Source organism: Phocoena sinus, chromosome 1, assembly GCF_008692025.1.
Source record: "Phocoena sinus isolate mPhoSin1 chromosome 1, mPhoSin1.pri, whole genome shotgun sequence".
Classification (NCBI taxonomy): Eukaryota; Metazoa; Chordata; class Mammalia; order Artiodactyla; family Phocoenidae; genus Phocoena; species Phocoena sinus.
Window position 1 is genome coordinate 20,902,546 of NC_045763.1, and position 16,088 is coordinate 20,918,633.

At 54.8% G+C, this 16,088-nt stretch overlaps 1 protein-coding gene across 5 annotated transcripts in view; it reads left to right on the plus strand.

Moving 5' to 3' along the window:
* RPS6KA1 (ribosomal protein S6 kinase A1) overlaps nucleotides 1-15,865 on the plus strand; it is a 36,323-nt gene extending 20,458 nt beyond the window's left edge. For all 5 annotated transcript variants that reach the window (XM_032629047.1, XM_032629064.1, XM_032629056.1 and 2 more), the window contains 12 exons: nucleotides 195-283; nucleotides 1,243-1,307; nucleotides 1,563-1,665; nucleotides 3,089-3,219; nucleotides 4,779-4,904; nucleotides 5,126-5,215; nucleotides 5,596-5,754; nucleotides 12,656-12,817; nucleotides 13,059-13,135; nucleotides 13,417-13,534; nucleotides 14,445-14,582; nucleotides 14,921-15,865. In XM_032629047.1, the coding sequence (XP_032484938.1) occupies nucleotides 195-283; nucleotides 1,243-1,307; nucleotides 1,563-1,665; nucleotides 3,089-3,219; nucleotides 4,779-4,904; nucleotides 5,126-5,215; nucleotides 5,596-5,754; nucleotides 12,656-12,817; nucleotides 13,059-13,135; nucleotides 13,417-13,534; nucleotides 14,445-14,582; nucleotides 14,921-15,043 (1,381 nt within the window). In that variant the 3' untranslated portion in view covers nucleotides 15,044-15,865. The remainder of the gene's footprint in view (nucleotides 1-194; nucleotides 284-1,242; nucleotides 1,308-1,562; nucleotides 1,666-3,088; nucleotides 3,220-4,778; nucleotides 4,905-5,125; nucleotides 5,216-5,595; nucleotides 5,755-12,655; nucleotides 12,818-13,058; nucleotides 13,136-13,416; nucleotides 13,535-14,444; nucleotides 14,583-14,920) is intronic.
* The last annotated feature ends 223 nt before the right edge of the window (nucleotides 15,866-16,088 follow it).

A 16,088-nucleotide genomic window follows, 5' to 3' on the forward strand; every position in this document is an offset into this window, starting at 1 on the left:
TGAGCATTGTGCTTTCTAGGGCTCCCTTTTCATCCATAGGGGCCTGTGGGAGGGGAATCCCTGAGTCATTGGGAGGGGAGTTTGAGGATGGCTTGTCTGGACTGAGCTGGAAACTAGACATGAACAGAGGTGGGAGGTGAGACGGGGCCTCTGGGGTGGAGCTCAGCCCTGACGAGACCTGGGGGCCATTTCAGGGCAAAGCTAGGCATGCCCCAGTTTCTGAGCACGGAAGCCCAGAGCCTCCTGCGGTCCCTGTTCAAGCGGAATCCTGCCAACCGGCTCGGTAAGCAGCCCCAGCTCAGGGGAGGGGAGCGGGGTACAGCTGCGGCCTAGGCCACGGGGCCACATCTGGGGCTGAAAGGGGCCGTTGTCCTTTGTGTGGGGAGACAATGCCTCTGGCCACCCTACTTTCTGGCTCCATGTGTGGCGTTTGGGGCAGTGGGGTGACCCGTGTGTAGGGGGAAGGCAGGAACTGAGTCATCTGTACTCCCCCTGGGGATGAGGACAGAGGCCCCGCACGGAAGGAGCACGAGCTCAGGAGTCAGAGGCTCAGGCCCCAGTCCCAGCCCCATGACAGGACCCCACTGCCTCGGTACACAGTGGCGCCTCCACAAATATTTGTTGATCGAGTGAGTACCATTTGTGAGCGAAGTGACCCAAGGCAGTTGACTTCTCCCCCCAGAGCCCTAGGTCCTCGTCTCCATGGAGGACAATGATCTCAAGCTCTGTTGATTAAGTGAAGTCAGCGAATGTGTCTGTAGCAGCTGCTCAGTATGTGTTGACTCCTTGGCTCCTGGGTTCACCTGGATCATGACCAGCTTTGTAAGGTCCCGTCCAGGTCCCTGGGCTTGAATGGAGTGAGAGCCTGTCTGGTGGCTGACAAGGGCAATGGGATAAGAGCAGCAGAGATGAGGCCTGAGCTGGGAGGGAGGTGGGGGCCCCCTGCAGATCTCGGAACAGGTTCGGCCTGTCCTGACTTTGGCCTTGGGCACGTTGCCTGGCCTCTCTTCTCTGGGCTTTCCTTCTCCTGTCAGTACATTGGAGCTTGTTCACAGAGGGGCTCCAGACAGTGGAAAATGCTGAGTGGGCAGTAGGCCTCGGGGTGATGGCTGGATGGATTTGGGGCAGTGTGAGCCCAGCCACTGGTCCCAGACCACAGTGAGGCGAGGCTGCTCGGAGGACAGGGCGGGTGCCTGCAGGTTGGAGCATCCCAAGGCAGACCTCTCATCTGGGCTTTTTCAGGCTCCGGCCCTGATGGGGCAGAGGAAATCAAGAGGCATGTCTTCTACTCCACCATTGACTGGAATGTGAGTGTGTCTGTCCACCCCAGAGCCCCAGTCAGGGATTCAGCTGTGGTCGGAGGGGGCTTCTACTGCCTAGGGCCTCCCATAAGAAGCAGAGGTGACACCATGGCCTTGGAGGCATGGGCTCGCATCCCAAGGGCAAGCGGTCATGCCCTGTCTGCATAGCCTGTGCTCTGTCCAGGCCATTGACTCCTGCACGGGGCCGCTGGCAGGCTGTGGAGGTGCCAAGGTGACCACTGTGCCCGCCCCGCCTTGCAGAAGCTGTACCGGCGTGAGATCAAGCCACCCTTCAAGCCGGCTGTGGCACAACCCGATGACACCTTCTACTTTGACACTGAGTTCACATCCCGCACGCCCAAGGGTGCGCCCTTTGTCCGGTTTGTCTTGGACTGGTACAGGAGGGAAGCAGGGAGTCAGGGGCCTCTTAGGGCACAGGGGTGTTCAGGGCTGCGGCAGGCCCAGGTGTGTGGGCAGACAGGTGGATGGGTCTCTGACTCCTTGTCTCCATCTCATTCTGCCTGGTCGTCCCACTCCGGGATTCTGTGGGCCTCTTTGTGCCTGGGTGAGGTGGTGGGGGTGGCCTTCAGGCCACGATAGAGAAGTCGGGACTCCTGCCCCAGGCATCTTCAGCCCATTGGGAAGACCAGACACATCAGGCTCACACTCACGTCAGGGCTGAAGTGTCTGACCCGGCAAACACGTGAGGTGGAGACGGTCTGGCAGCAGAGGTGACAGTGCCCACAGGTCAGGGGCAAGCGTGGGAATCGGCTTTGGCTACTCTGACCACTGGGCTTCAGTGACTCATCTGAAGCGTGGGCAGCCGTAGACCCACTCAGTCTCTGGGGTTACTGCTAGAAGCCAAGTAGGGGGCTTCTGGGAGAGAACTTGGTAAATCCTAACATTTTGGCTAGATATTGGGGAAGAGTGTTCGTTCTGGAAGGTCTCCTGGAGGGGCGGGTTTAGCAGAGGGGGTGCTTTTCACACTGTGGCTTGCACATCTCTGATGTCAGGGAGCTTAGCACTTCTCCAAGCAGTCTGTCCCATCTTTATTTGTTGATCTGACAAATACGTACCAAGTCCCTCCTGTGTGCCAGCCATGGGAGCATTGATGGTGAACAGGACAGACCCAGGCCCTGCCTTCATATGGCTCAGGCTGTAGTGGGGAAGAGACATGAGGACAGCTCTGGGCAGCACGACAAGTGCAGCTTAATGAGGCGAGGGCCTGGAGGAGCAGCGTGAGGCCAGCTTTCGCAGAGGACAGTGTGTAAGCTGAGCCTCAAAGGATGGACGAGGGGTGGGTTGTAGTTAGCAGGAACAGCATGTGCCGGGGCTCGGAGTCTTCCTTAAGGACCTGAGAGGCCTGGCGTGGCTGAGCTGTGGGACGGGGAGAGAGGAGCTGGGTTCTCCTGAGGGCAGAGGGGAGCATTTGAAGGGTACAGGCAGGGGGTAGACTTGTGGTTGGAACTATCCCTCTGGCTGCTGCGCAGAAGATGGACCTGAAGGGGCAGACCAGAGGCAGGGAGGCCTCCAGAAAGGGATAAAGTGCCTTGGCCTGGGCGGGTGGCGGAGGTGAGGGTCTTTCCGTTCCTTGTGTGTAAGGGCTGGGCTGGTCTAAACACACATGGGCAGATGGGCTAACTAAGGCCGGGGATGAGGGGCCCTGCCCAGGCTGCCACAACGACCAGCTGCTGAGGCAGGCCTGGAAGCCCCTGTGGTCCGCTTTGCTGGGCTGCCTCGGGTCAAGGGTACCTCCTCTGGCTCACATCCCTCTCCTGCCCCTGCAGACTCCCCAGGCATCCCCCCCAGCGCTGGTGCCCATCAGCTGTTCCGTGGCTTCAGCTTCGTGGCCACTGGCCTGATGGAGGACGACGGCAAGCCTCGGGCCACACAGGCGCCCCTGCACTCGGTGGTACAGGTGAGGGGCAGAAGGCTGCTGCTCAGTTGTCCTTTTCCACCTAGAAGCCACAAGGCAGACAGCTGAGAACACAGGCTCTGGACTCGGATAGGTTTGGGGTTCAAACCCTGACGCCACCGTGGAGCCCATTGGGCCTCCAGCCTCCTTGAGCCTCAGTTTCCCCATTTGTAAAACAGGGATAACAGCACGGTTATGAGGTTCCTGACACAGAGCCAGGACATTGTAGGGCCTGCGTAAATGCCAGGGAGTGCCCAGGGTGGTGCTGCTGGGGAGTGGCTGGTCCTGACGGGGGTGGGTGGCGTGGCACTCGGGTCTCCTTCCACTTGTCCCCCATTTGCACACTTTCCCGGCTCTGTAGGAAATTTAGAGTCAAGAGGCAAGAAGGTGGACTTCGGGAACTTCCCTGGTGGTCCAGGGGTTGAGACTCCATGCTTCCACTGCAGGGGTTTGTGGGTTCAATCCCTGGTCGGGGAACTAGAATCCTGCATGCTACACCGTGTGGCCGCAAAATGACAGCAACAACAACAACAAAAAAACAAAATAAAAAAGAATGTAGACTTTGGAGCTCCCTGCCTGGGTCAGAGCTTCCAAGGTCAGGGACTGTGGAGGGGACATTCACCTTCCCAGTGCCTCAGTTTCCTCATCTGTAAATGGGGTTGATGATAAAACCTTTCTCCAAGGATTGTTTCGAGGATTATGTGAGTTGATGTGTGTAAAGTTAAGGTGACTGTGTGATTTATTATCCACCTGGGATATCTTGGTCGCGGACAAACGTTAAACCAGACTGGATGTGAGGACAACGGACGTGAACCAGGGCCGTCCACGGGCTGTGGGTCACCTGGTGAAAAGTGCTCGGAATAGTGCCTGCCACACTCTCAGTACCATAGCAGCATCTGATACTGTTAATGTCTCAGAGCCTCGAGACACCCTTGAGGTGGGCTGTGTCACGCAGAAAGGGGAGGCGACTCACTGAAGGCCACGTAAGTGGCAGAGCTGGGACCTGGCTCAGGACTCCTGCATCCCTCTCAGTCCTGCCTGGGCTTCTCGGAGCTTCAAACCGCTCCATGTGTGTTGTGGCCTATTACCTGCCCCCTCCAGCAGCCACTAACCACAGACTGCAGCCAGGCACCCTGGCGAGAGTGGGTGTGCCCATCATATAGTGTAGAAAACAGGCCCAGAGAGGGGCAGATTCTTTTTTTTTTTTTTGCGGTAGGCGGGCCTCTCACTGCTGTGGCCTCTCCCGTTGCGGAGCACAGGCTCCGGACGCGCAGGCTCAGCGGCCATGGCTCACGGGCCCAGCCGCTCCGCGGCATGTGGGATCTTCCTGGACCGGGGCACGAACCCGTGTCCCCTGCATTGGCAGGCGGACTCTCAACCACTGTGCCACCAGGGAAGCCCGAGGGGCAGACTCTTGCCTGAGGTCACACAGCCAACATTCTACCCCTGGCCTCCAGCCTCTTGCCCAGTGCCATCTCCACAGTGCCAAGGCCTCGGGTTCTGGGGGGATGACCTCTGCATCCTAGAGCTCGGGGTCAGTCCTACCTGTTGGTCTCCTGCAGCAACTACACGGAAAGAACCTGGTTTTTAGCGACGGCTATGTGGTAAAAGAGACAATCGGTGTGGGCTCCTACTCCGAGTGCAAGCGCTGTGTCCACAAGGCCACCACCATGGAGTATGCTGTCAAGGTAGGCCTCTCGACCTTGTCTCGGCCGAGGCCACTCGGTGGGGTGGAGGTGGGGGGCCACGTAGCCCTGGCCCGTTGGTGGGGGAGAGTTGGTGCCTGAGGCTCTGTGGATGGGTGAAAGGTGTGCGGCTGAGACTCCACGCCCTGCAGCGTGGGCTCTGTGGCGGGAAGGGGGTCTGGAGTCGGTCCCTTGCACACCACCACATGCACCCCTCTCCTCAGGTCATCGACAAGAGCAAGCGAGATCCCTCGGAAGAGATTGAGATTCTTCTGCGGTATGGGCAGCACCCCAACATCATCACTCTGAAAGATGTAAGTGGGGGTCCTCGAGAGTGGGCTGGGGCTGGGGGCCCTCGACTCTAGGACCGTCTCGGGGCTGCCATTCCTTTGGCTTCTCATCCTCCTGTGCTTATGGATGGGGAGGCCCCTTAGTGCCTCTGATCTGGCTGCACCCAAGTGCCCTCCACTTCACACCCAGGCAGTCTCTGAGAGCTTTCCTGCCCATCAGGACAGAGCCAGCATCCTGTCCAGGGGCCCAGATAGGTGAAGGCCCTGCCAGGGTGACTGAAGCACAGAGCAGAACACACGCCCAAGCCTCACGTCATTCCTTCCTTCCTGTCCTGGTGAGCTGGTGGCCAAGGGGCCCAGGCCTGGCATCAAGGGGAGGGGCCTGATGGTGAGGTCTCTGGTAGGTGTACGATGATGGCAAACACGTGTACCTGGTGACAGAGCTGATGCGGGGAGGGGAGCTGCTGGATAAGATCCTACGGCAGAAATTCTTCTCAGAGCGTGAGGCCAGCTTCGTCCTGCATACCATCAGCAAGACCGTGGAGTATCTGCATTCCCAGGGGGTAAGTCTTGGGTCGGGGGCACCAAGTGGGCATGGGGGGTGGCCAAGGGTCGTACCGTAAACAGAGTGTATGAACCATGACTGGCCCAGGCAGTCTTCAACCAGCCAGACAGAGGGGAGACTTGGGATGGGTGAGGGGGCAAGTGGATGGACATAAGGAAGGGAGGGAGGGAGAGATGAGGCCAAACTGTGAAAATGAACATTTGTTCAGGACCGAGGCAGGCGTCATGTTGACTTCTTTCCTTACATTATCTCAATTGATTTTCACAACAACCCTGTTAGGTAGGTGCTGTTATTGGCCTCACTTTACAGGTAAGAAGGCTGAGGCTCAGAGATGTGAACTCACTTGCCCAAGGTCACACAGTCCAGGGAGAATGGAGCCAGAATGTCGGACTGAGGAATTTGGGTGGAGAGCTACAGATGGGGAGTGAGGCTTTAAGTTAAGAACGAACAGGATCACTGTGGGAGCTGCAAGGCTTCAGGGTGGTGAATCCGGCCATGGGTTTTGCTGTTAGGACAGAGGAAGTGGATGCAAGAGGAAATGCTGCTGGAAACACAGCAGGTGCTACAGAAGAGTGTGTGTCTGAACTGTAGGACTTGTCCTTATCATTGCACAAGGCGGAGCTAGAAAAGGTCCTTACAGGGTATCAAAGCTGAAAACAGAGGCAGCGTGAGTTTCTCTCTGGACGAGATGATGTTTTAGGGTGCTTCTGGTCAGGCAGTATGGGGGTTAAGGACGCAGGCTCTGGAATGAGACTGGCTGTGTCCAGTTCTGCGTGTTAGGTTGGGAAAACCTCCCACCTCTCTGAGCCATTTCCTCATCTGCAAACTCATGACAGTAAGAGCTGCCCCTTCACAGGTTGGGTGAGGCATGAAGTGAGGTGCTGTGCCAGGGAAGCACCATGGTCCAGCACAGGCCCCTGGAAAAGGCCACATAAACATTATGGGGAAATAGGACCAGATCATTGCTATGCCTTTTTTTTTTTAACATTAACTTTTTATTATTATTATTTATTTGTTTATTTGTTTGTTTATTTTGCGGTACACGGGCCTCTCACTGTTGTGGCCCCTCCCGTTGCGGAGCACAGGCTCCAGACGTGCAGGCTCAGCGACCATGGCTCACGGGCCCCACCGCTCCGCGGCACGTGGGATCTTCCTAGACTGGGGCACGAACCCATGTCCCCCGCATTAGCAGGCGGGCTCTCAACCACTGCGCCACCAGGGAAGCCCAACATTAACTTTTTAGTATGAAAAATTTCAAACATATACAAAATGTACAAGAATAGAATAATGAACCCCCCGTAACCAGATTCAAGAATTGTCAAGATTTTTACCCCACTCCCTTCCTCTTTTCTTCCTTCCCTCTCCTTCTCCCTCCTTCTCCCTCTTTCAATTTCTTACTTTCTTTTTTGTTGTTGCTGGAGTATTTTCCCCCACTTTTTATCGAGGAAAAAGTTCAAACCTATATAAAAGTTAAAAGAATAGTACAAGGGATGTACACGGCACTATATTGAAAATGGATAACCAACAAGGACCTACTGTACAGCACAGGGAACTCTGCTCAATATAATGTAAAAACCTAAATGGGAAAAGAATTTGAAAAAGAATAGATACATGTATATGTATAACTGAATCACTTTGCTGTGTACCTGAAACTAACACATTGTTAATCAACTATACGCCAATATGAAATAAAAAGTTTAAAAAAAAGAAGAGAATAGTACAAGGAAAAACATTTCCCTTTAAGATTCACCAAATCTTTTTTGGGTTTTTTTTTGGCTGAGCCGCACGGCATGGGGGATCTTAGTTCCCTGACCAGGGATTGAACCTGCGCCCCCTGCAGTGGAAGCGCGGAGTCTTAACCACTGGACTGCAAGGGAAGTCCCAAGATTCACCAAATCTTTTTTGGTTTTTTTTTTTGGCTGTGCCGCATGGCATGCGGGATCTCGGTTCCCCGACAAGGGATCGAAACTGCCTTGACAGTGGGAGCGTGGAGTCCTAATTACTGGACCGCCAGGGAATTCACTGTCCCACATTCTGAATGTGTCTGTTTGCTTCCTCATGGCATCATTTTAATTGTTTCTCTATTGCCTATATTTCCTGTAAACTGCAAGGTGCTCCAAAGTCTTAATTAGGTTTAGCTTCAACTTCTTTCTGGGATCAAGGAGTCAATAAACACTCCGTGGGAGGCACAGCGTACTTCACAAAGCATCGCGTCCCTGAGCCGACATCTCGTTGCCCCCGTTAGTCATCAGTGGTGTCGGTGGTCACAGTCTGGGGATGCGTGAATGGGTGGCGGGCAGGGGGTGGGCCTGAGGTGTATCATAAAGGTCCTCACCAACCCTTCATGCCATGGTTTCAGCCTTTCAGGACCTTGGCCTGAATCAATCCTTTCATTAGGGTTTGTAAAAATAAAGTAGAAGTTTTGTGAAAAAGATCTTTACCTCATAACCAGAGCTTCAGTTCGTTTACCACACGTACTGTTAATGGTCATGTTTGAAGTGGTTTAGTTTTTTGATATGGCCAGTACAAACAGACTGATATGGAAACATGTCAGGTCAGACAGTAAATGTGCTTCCTTTTCCTGTTTTGTTCTCATGTGAGTACTAGCTAACGTAATGTTACCCAAAGAAGGTTTAGAAGACAGAGCTGAAGCAGTGCGTTTCCAGTGGGCCCCCTAAACTCAGAGCAGGGAAGGGCTTTATAGAGTGGGAGCTGCCTCCAAAAGTAGTGAGCCCCTCCATGAGGGGTAGTGAGCTCCAGTACAGACAGCTGCTCGGTGGGGTGTCATGGGAGAATATTGTTTCTTGCCCAAAGAAAATCTTTGGGATTTTGGAATCGATGGGCTTCTAAAGTTTCTGACCCTTTCCAAATACCAGGGGTAGGTGATGAGGAAATGGGAAGCTCTCTTGGAGGTATTTGGAGGGAGACTCTCGGGGCTGATTATACTTTGGCAGCATCTGTGGTCTAGAAGCTGCGAATCTCATAACAGCCGAGGAATGGGAAGGGGCTGACCAGGAGCAGGGTCCACTGGGACCTCCTGTTTGTTTTAACGTTACCTTCCTATTGAAATATCACATAAACAAATCATCATGTATAATTCAATAAATCTTCAAAAAGTGAATACACCCATGTAACTGAGCACCCAGATCAAGAACTGAAGGATTTCCAGTTCCCCCCAACCCCCTCGAGCCCCTTCCAGTCCCTGCACCCTCCCCTCCCCAAGGATAACCATTCTAAGTGAACTTATAATTTGTGTGTGTGTGTGTGTGTGTGTGTGTGTGTGTGTGTGTGTGTGTGGTACGCGGGCCTCTCACTGCCGTGGCCTCTCCCGTTGCGGAGCGCAGGCTCGGGACGCGCAGGCCCAGCCGCTCCGTGGCACGTGGGATCCTCCCGGACCGGGGCACGAACCCGTGTCCCCTGCATCGGCAGGCGGACCCTCAACCACTGCGCCACCAGGGAAGCCCGTGAACTTCTAATTTTATATAAACGTACTCTTTCATATCTCACTTCTGCCACTCAGCACTCTCTGAGATTCATCTGCGATGTTGTGTGACTGCAGTTCACTCCTTCTTGTTGCCGTGTGGTTTCTACTGTATGAATAGACCACAATTGAACTGTTCTTTCTACCGTTAATGGACATGGAGTTGTTACCAGTTTTTTGACTGTGACAAATAATGCTGCCGTGACATTCTTACACTTGTCTTTCGTGAACACTTGCCCATTTTAACGCTGGGTGTAAACCTAACTGTGGAATTGCTGGGTCATGGTGCAGTGTATATTCATCGTTAGTAGATGTTGCCAGTTTTTCAAAGTTGTTTTACCTACTTACACTCCTCCCAGAAGCGTGTGAGAGTTCCGGTACTCTCCAGCACTTGGTATTTTCCATCTTTTTAATCACAGCCATTCTAGGAGACGAGGAATGGTATCTCATAGTGGTTTTAGTTTGCATTTTCCTGATGACTGATGAAGTTGAGCACCTCTTCGTGGGTTTATTGCCATTTGGACAGCCTCTTTTATGGAATGTCTGTTCAAGTCTTTTGTCCGTTTGAAGAAATTGGGTTGTCTGCCTTTTTCATCTATTTTGCAAGAGTTCTTTGTTTAATACGTCGGCCCTTTCAGGTCTCTTGCTTCCCTCATATTGTTTCTGTAAGGGCCCCAGCATGCCGGGGACAGCTTGTCTGAGAACTCAGCAGGGCTTCACACTTTGACTTCTCTGTTTAGCCAGATGATTTATGAAGAAGAACTTCACCCTTTTGTGTGTGTGTGGCTGGTCACAGGCGCCCTAATGCACATCCTCCGTTGGTGCTGGTGATGACAGAGGTGCCGCCGCTCCACAGAGCGCTTTCCACAGGCCAGACACATTCTAAGCACTTTGCACATCAACTCATTTAACTGTTCCAACGAACCTATGAAGAAGGTATTAGTATTATTCTGCCCATTTTATAAGTGAGGGAGCTGAGGCTCTGGGAGCTTAAGTAAAAGCCTCATCGCTAAACTGTCCCCAGAGTCTGTGCCCCTAACTTGTGTGTGATCGGATGCTGCTTTGCACAGCGTCTGTCCCTTCATTTTCCTACCCTTCTTGTCTTCTAATCTTTAAGGGCGTCTTAACAAGCACTCACTGTATCTTAATGTCCAGCATGATGGTGGGGCTCAGCCCCAGGGAGTGCTGGCGTTACTATGACAGCAGCTGCCATTTTCGAAGCCCTGTGCTAAATATTTCTGGTACATAACTCATATGCTCCTTCCTGTAACCCTGGGGGCCGAGCACTCTCATCAGCCCCATTTTACGGGTGAGAAAACCAAGGACTAAAGAGGTTAAGTGACACATCAAGACCACACAGCTACTGCTGGTAAAGCCAGGGTTCACACTCTGGCCCGTCTGCCTCCTGACTGAAATCACAACTCTGCCCGAGCCGCAGCCTGTTGACTCAGTGGCTGCACTTGGCCTCCACAGTGCGGGTGTTTTCTTGTTTGGGATTTGGTTTGGTTTGGTAATTTGGCTGCTTTTGAAACCTGGGCCCGAGTTGCTGTATGGTGACTGTCAGCTGGAGCGCGCAGCAGCTGCCCCTTGAGCCTGTTGGCCTGGCTCTACGGGGGATATGCAAGGACCATCTCGTGAAGCCAGCTAACCTGCGAGACTCAGCTGATCTAACCTGCAAGGTCTCTGTGTGTTTCAGAGGTGTGATTCATTCGTTCATTGCACAGCATTCACGTAGCACTTGCTCTGTGCGAGTCCCTGTGCTCGGTGCTGGGGGTGAGCCGGCGTTCCACAGAGAGATACGGCTATTTACGGCTGAAGGAGCCCCCACTGGCCTGAGCTCAGGGCGCTTGAGGGATGTGGTAGACATAGGCTGGAACGGACAGCTGAGCCTTCCACACCAGGATGGGGACTTCAGGCTTTATCTAGCAAGTAGTAGGGAGCCATTGAAGGTCTTCGACAGGGCTCAAGGCGGTACCGTGAGCTCATGGGAGGGGGAGGAGGAGGGTGAGAATGAGCTTAGTCTGGGGTGTGTTGGGGTTGAGGGCCTATGGGACATTCAGTGGTTGCCGTCTGGTAAGCAGCTGTATGAGCCTGGCCTCAGGAAAGCTCTGGGTTAGTGTCAGAGATCTGAGAGTTGTCGATAATTAGGTAATAGTTAGAGGAATGACTATGACTAGAACCGTGCCAAGGGAGAGGGGGTGGTTGAAAAGTAAGTGGAGTGGTTCAGCCCCCTCAGGTTACAGATGAGCAAACAGGGCCAGAGGAAAGTCATTTGCTTAAGGCCTCACTAGTTAAGTGTCATTCGTCCGTTCATTCAGCAGTTATTTATTGAATACCTACTGTGTGCTGGGAAGTATTCTAAATGCTGGGATGCAGCAGTGAGCAAAACACCCGTGGAGCTTACATTCCAGTGGGTGGGTTCAGAAGACAATTAAGTAAATATCCAATGGTGGTAAATGCTGTGGATAAAGATAAAGCCGGGTGAGGAGACTAAGGAGTACAGGTCCGTGATGGCTATTTTATATGGAATGGTCTAGGGAAGGCCTCCCTGATAAGGTGACATTTGAGCTGAAACCTGAAAGAAATGAGAATGAGCCAGGCCGATGCTTAAGGCAAGAGTATTCCAGAAAGAGGGAACAGCAAGCGTGAAGGCTCTGAGGCAGGAGTGTGCTTGGCGTGTTGAAGGAAGAGCACAGAGGCTGGTGTGGCCAAAGCCAACTGAGCAGGGAGGAGAGTGCTAGAGGACCAGAGAGCGCAAGCGACGTGGGTAGGGGGCAGGGGAGAGATGAGGTGGGGCCATCAGGCCATCGTAAAGACGTTTCCTCTTGAGGGCAGAACCCTTGGAGAGGACATGATCTGGCTTACATTTAATGGATCGCTCTGGCTGCTCTGTGTAGAACAGGCTGTAGGGGTGAGGTCAGAAGCAGGAAGACCGGTTAGGAGGTTGCTGCCGTAACCCCGGGGGAGGGATGATAGTGGCCGGGATCGGCGTGCTGCCGGGAGAGGGGCTGAGAAGTGCTTGGGCTCTGGGTGTATTTTAATGGTAGAGCCAGCAGAGCTTGCTCACGGATTGATTGAGGAATACGAGAAGGAAAGAGGGATTGAGACTGACTCTTAAGATTTCAGTCCAAGCCATGGGAAGGATGGAGTTGCCATTAGGTAAGATTGTGTGACAGCCGATTTGAGGAGTTCCGTGTGGGCAGTGGAGTTAGAGCTGCCTCACAGACACTGACCTAGAAGCTTCAAGTCGGCAATACCAGCAGCACTAAGGCCCCTTTGTAGCCCCTTCCCCTCTCAGATTCTGGGTCCTTCTGCCCCCGCTCTGGGCCCGTCTTCTCACTCTCCCACCCCTGGCAGTGGACCCGGGCCCCCGGCAGCCTGCCCACGTGGCGGACTGACCCGGGCCCTCTTCCCCCAGGTTGTGCACAGGGACCTCAAGCCCAGCAATATCCTGTATGTGGACGAGTCTGGGAGCCCTGAGTGCCTGCGCATCTGCGACTTCGGCTTTGCCAAGCAGCTGCGGGCTGAGAACGGGCTCCTCATGACACCTTGCTACACCGCCAACTTCGTGGCGCCTGAGGTGAGTGGCCCGGCCTCCTCGGCTGCAAGAGTGAGGGGACCCGGCACGGGGAGCCCGTGTCCCTTCCAGAGGCCCCACGCTGTCCAAGCCCGTCTCTGTGGCCTTGGCCCGGGTACCAAGGGAGGATCAGCCCAGGCCTGGGACCCTTGTCCTACCCTTTGGGGAGGAGCAGGCAAGCATACGGGGCCACTCGCCACTGCCCCTCAGACAGACCACCCTCCCCTGCCTCCCTTCCTGCCAGGTACTGAAGCGCCAGGGCTATGACGAGGGCTGCGACATCTGGAGCCTGGGCATTCTGCTGTACACCATGCTGGCGGGGTGAGGACCCCGCTGGCCTGCCCCCCTCAGCCCCCCGCCCCTTCCTCCAGCCCTAGTGTAGCTGGGGTGGTGCTTGTCTGATGGGAGAAACTCAGCCCTGCCTCAGGAAGGCCTGAAGACAGGGACATGGCCCTGCCTTTGGGAGCTCCACCTGGAGGAGGAAGTGCCACCCTTGGGAGCACCCCGTCTGAAGGGGGAGACACAGTCCCCCACCCCTCCCGACCCCTGGCCCCAGGATGGAGGCCAGAGGCTATACCCAGACTGGGTGGACTTTTCCCCAGATACACTCCATTTGCCAATGGACCCAGTGACACACCAGAGGAAATCCTGACCCGGATCGGCAGTGGGAAGTTCACCCTCAGCGGGGGAAATTGGAACACGGTTTCAGACACAGCCAAGGTGAGTCTGTAAGGCCTGGACCCTGCTCATTTGTCAGCGGGGGAGGCAGGGTCCCATCCCAGGGCTTTTCAGCATTTCACAAAAACAGGTGACCTGCAGCCTCATTTCTCCAAGTGGAATGTCCCACAAATCTCTGTTGCCATATTTCTCCAAGTGAAAGATTCCCAGGCAGACTGCCCCCCACACCTTGTTTGGAAACAACTTGGTGATCATTTACTGGCCCTTCCCGTGTTCTGGGCCCTGTAGGGGAACAGAGGGCTGCATCATCACAGCCCCTGCCGTGGGGAAACTTAGTGTGAGGTGAGAGACAGGCTTGCACGCAAGGAACAGAGATGCCAGGTGTGGAGAGGCAGGTCCTCCTGGCCAGGGGTACAGGCAGTGGAGACACGAGCAGAGCCCCGGGTTACCGGGCAGAGAGGCCTTCTCAGAGGAGGGGACGTTTGAGCTTTCACTGTTAGCAATGGGTTCCAGTCATGGGAACCTCTGTGTCAGACAGAGGTTGAGCCCTTAATGAACAGCACCACCTTGCGTTAACCTTATGAGTCAGGTATTTTTGTTATCCCGTTTCTCAGAGGCGAAACTGAGGCTCAGAGAGTTAAAGTAACTTGCCCAGGAGATGCAGTTGATGAGCAGGGGAGTCAGGTTTTGAACCTGCCCAACCCCAGCCTTAGGTTCTTCCCACCTGCCTGCATGGCTTCTAGAAGGTGAAAGAGAAAGGGAACGGCCTTCCAGGAAGAAGTCCTGAAGAAGGGCATGTGCTCAGGGAGGCCGTGGAGTGGTGTGGAGAGTGGATCGAAGGGGCCACTGCAAGGGTCCAGGTGGGAGATGGCAGGAGATGGCTGCCTTACAGACACAGCTGTGTGCGCCCCTGCTAGCCCTTCCCACCAACCCCTTCCCGCTGTTCCTCCAGGACCTGGTATCCAAGATGCTGCATGTGGACCCACACCAGCGCCTCACAGCTAAGCAGGTCCTGCAGCACCCGTGGATCACCCAGAAAGACAAGCTCCCCCAGAGCCAGCTATCCCACCAGGACCTGCAGACCGTGAAGGTATAGACACCCAGGCTGCCAGGTCAAGGTTCCATGGGCAGGGACTTGGGGTGGCAGAGCCAGGAGATGCCATGTGTGTCTCTTCCCAGGGAGCCCCAGTCTGACATGCAGGGGTGTCTACAGTGCACTCATGGCCCCCCTGGTCCTCTAGGGGGCTCAGCCCCTGAGCTCTGGAGCCTCCAGTCTGATGGATGAGGCAGGACTGATGACCATGAAGAACCACCAAGGCGGGATTAACAGGGGCCTGTGGGGGCTGTGGAACACTGGGAGGGGCTGGCCTGGCCCTGGAGCACATGCACCTCCCACCCTCGGGAACTGACTCCCACCTCCTCCCCCAGGGAGCCATGGCAGCTACATACTCTGCGCTCAGCAGCTCCAAGCCCACCCCTCAGCTGAAGCCCATCGAGTCGTCTATCCTGGCCCAGCGGCGGGTGAGGAAGCTGCCATCGACCACCCTGTGAGGGGCAGGAGCATCCGGGCCGCAGGGCAGTGCTAGCTCGACGGAGGCAGCGTACTTCCCAGAGGGAGCGGGCCTGAGTCACAGGGCCAGAGGGAGCGGAGCCCCTAGGGGGCCCAGATCACCCCGGGGAGGGCGTGAGAAGTGCCTTCTCCTCCCCCAGGACGCACTCTTCTCGGTTCAGGCTCTGCTGGTTGAAATCGATTCACTGTACAAACTCTTGTCTTTTTTTAAGAAAAAAATGGCACCAACCACCATGGATTTTTACAAGATCCATTTGCCTTTCTGGGAGCAGAAGTAGCCAGTGCAGCCCCGGGAGGGGCACTGAGTCACACTAGGGCTGTCTGTAGCTGAGACTCCTTAGAGCAGCTTTAGGGTCCCCCTGGGGGGGACCCCTACAATTGGCCATCTGTGGCCATCTGCACCCACCTCCAAGGCAGTCCAGCGTCACCTTCCAGAGCCCTTGGCTGTTTGGCAGAACTTGCTCTATCCCCATCGGCTCCTTTTCTGTTCTGTTCTGTTGGGGGTTCTGGAACCACTTTCTGCTAGAGGAGAGGACCAAGGCCCCGTGGCTCCCAGCTCCAGGCACCAGCATGCACATTGGCCGTACCACTGGGTCCTCTGCAGTCAGGTCGGGCAGCCCCTGAAGGAGCATCTGGAAAGCACTTTTTGGCTGACTTCTGTTGGAGTCTGCCACAGGACAGAATTCACAGGAGGCCTGTGGGGCAGGCCAAGAGGGGCAGGGGCTTTTTTCATTCCTTCCTCAGCTGGTAACTCAGGGTTCATCTGTCCACGGCCTTTCTAATAAACTTACAGTTGAGTTGAAGCTCGCTTGTCTCCACTTGTCATCCCTGGATTTGCCCTCCCTCTGCTATTGGGTGTTGAGGACTTTGGCAGTGACAAGTAGTGGGCCAGGGCCAATTAGCCCAGCTGCTTGGAGCTCAGTTGGGGAGCATGTGGGAGTCCCGCTGGCTCTGCCCACACATTCCTGTCAGGGATTCCAATATGGTATTGATTATAGTAATGGGATTACTAGCCACTAGTGACCA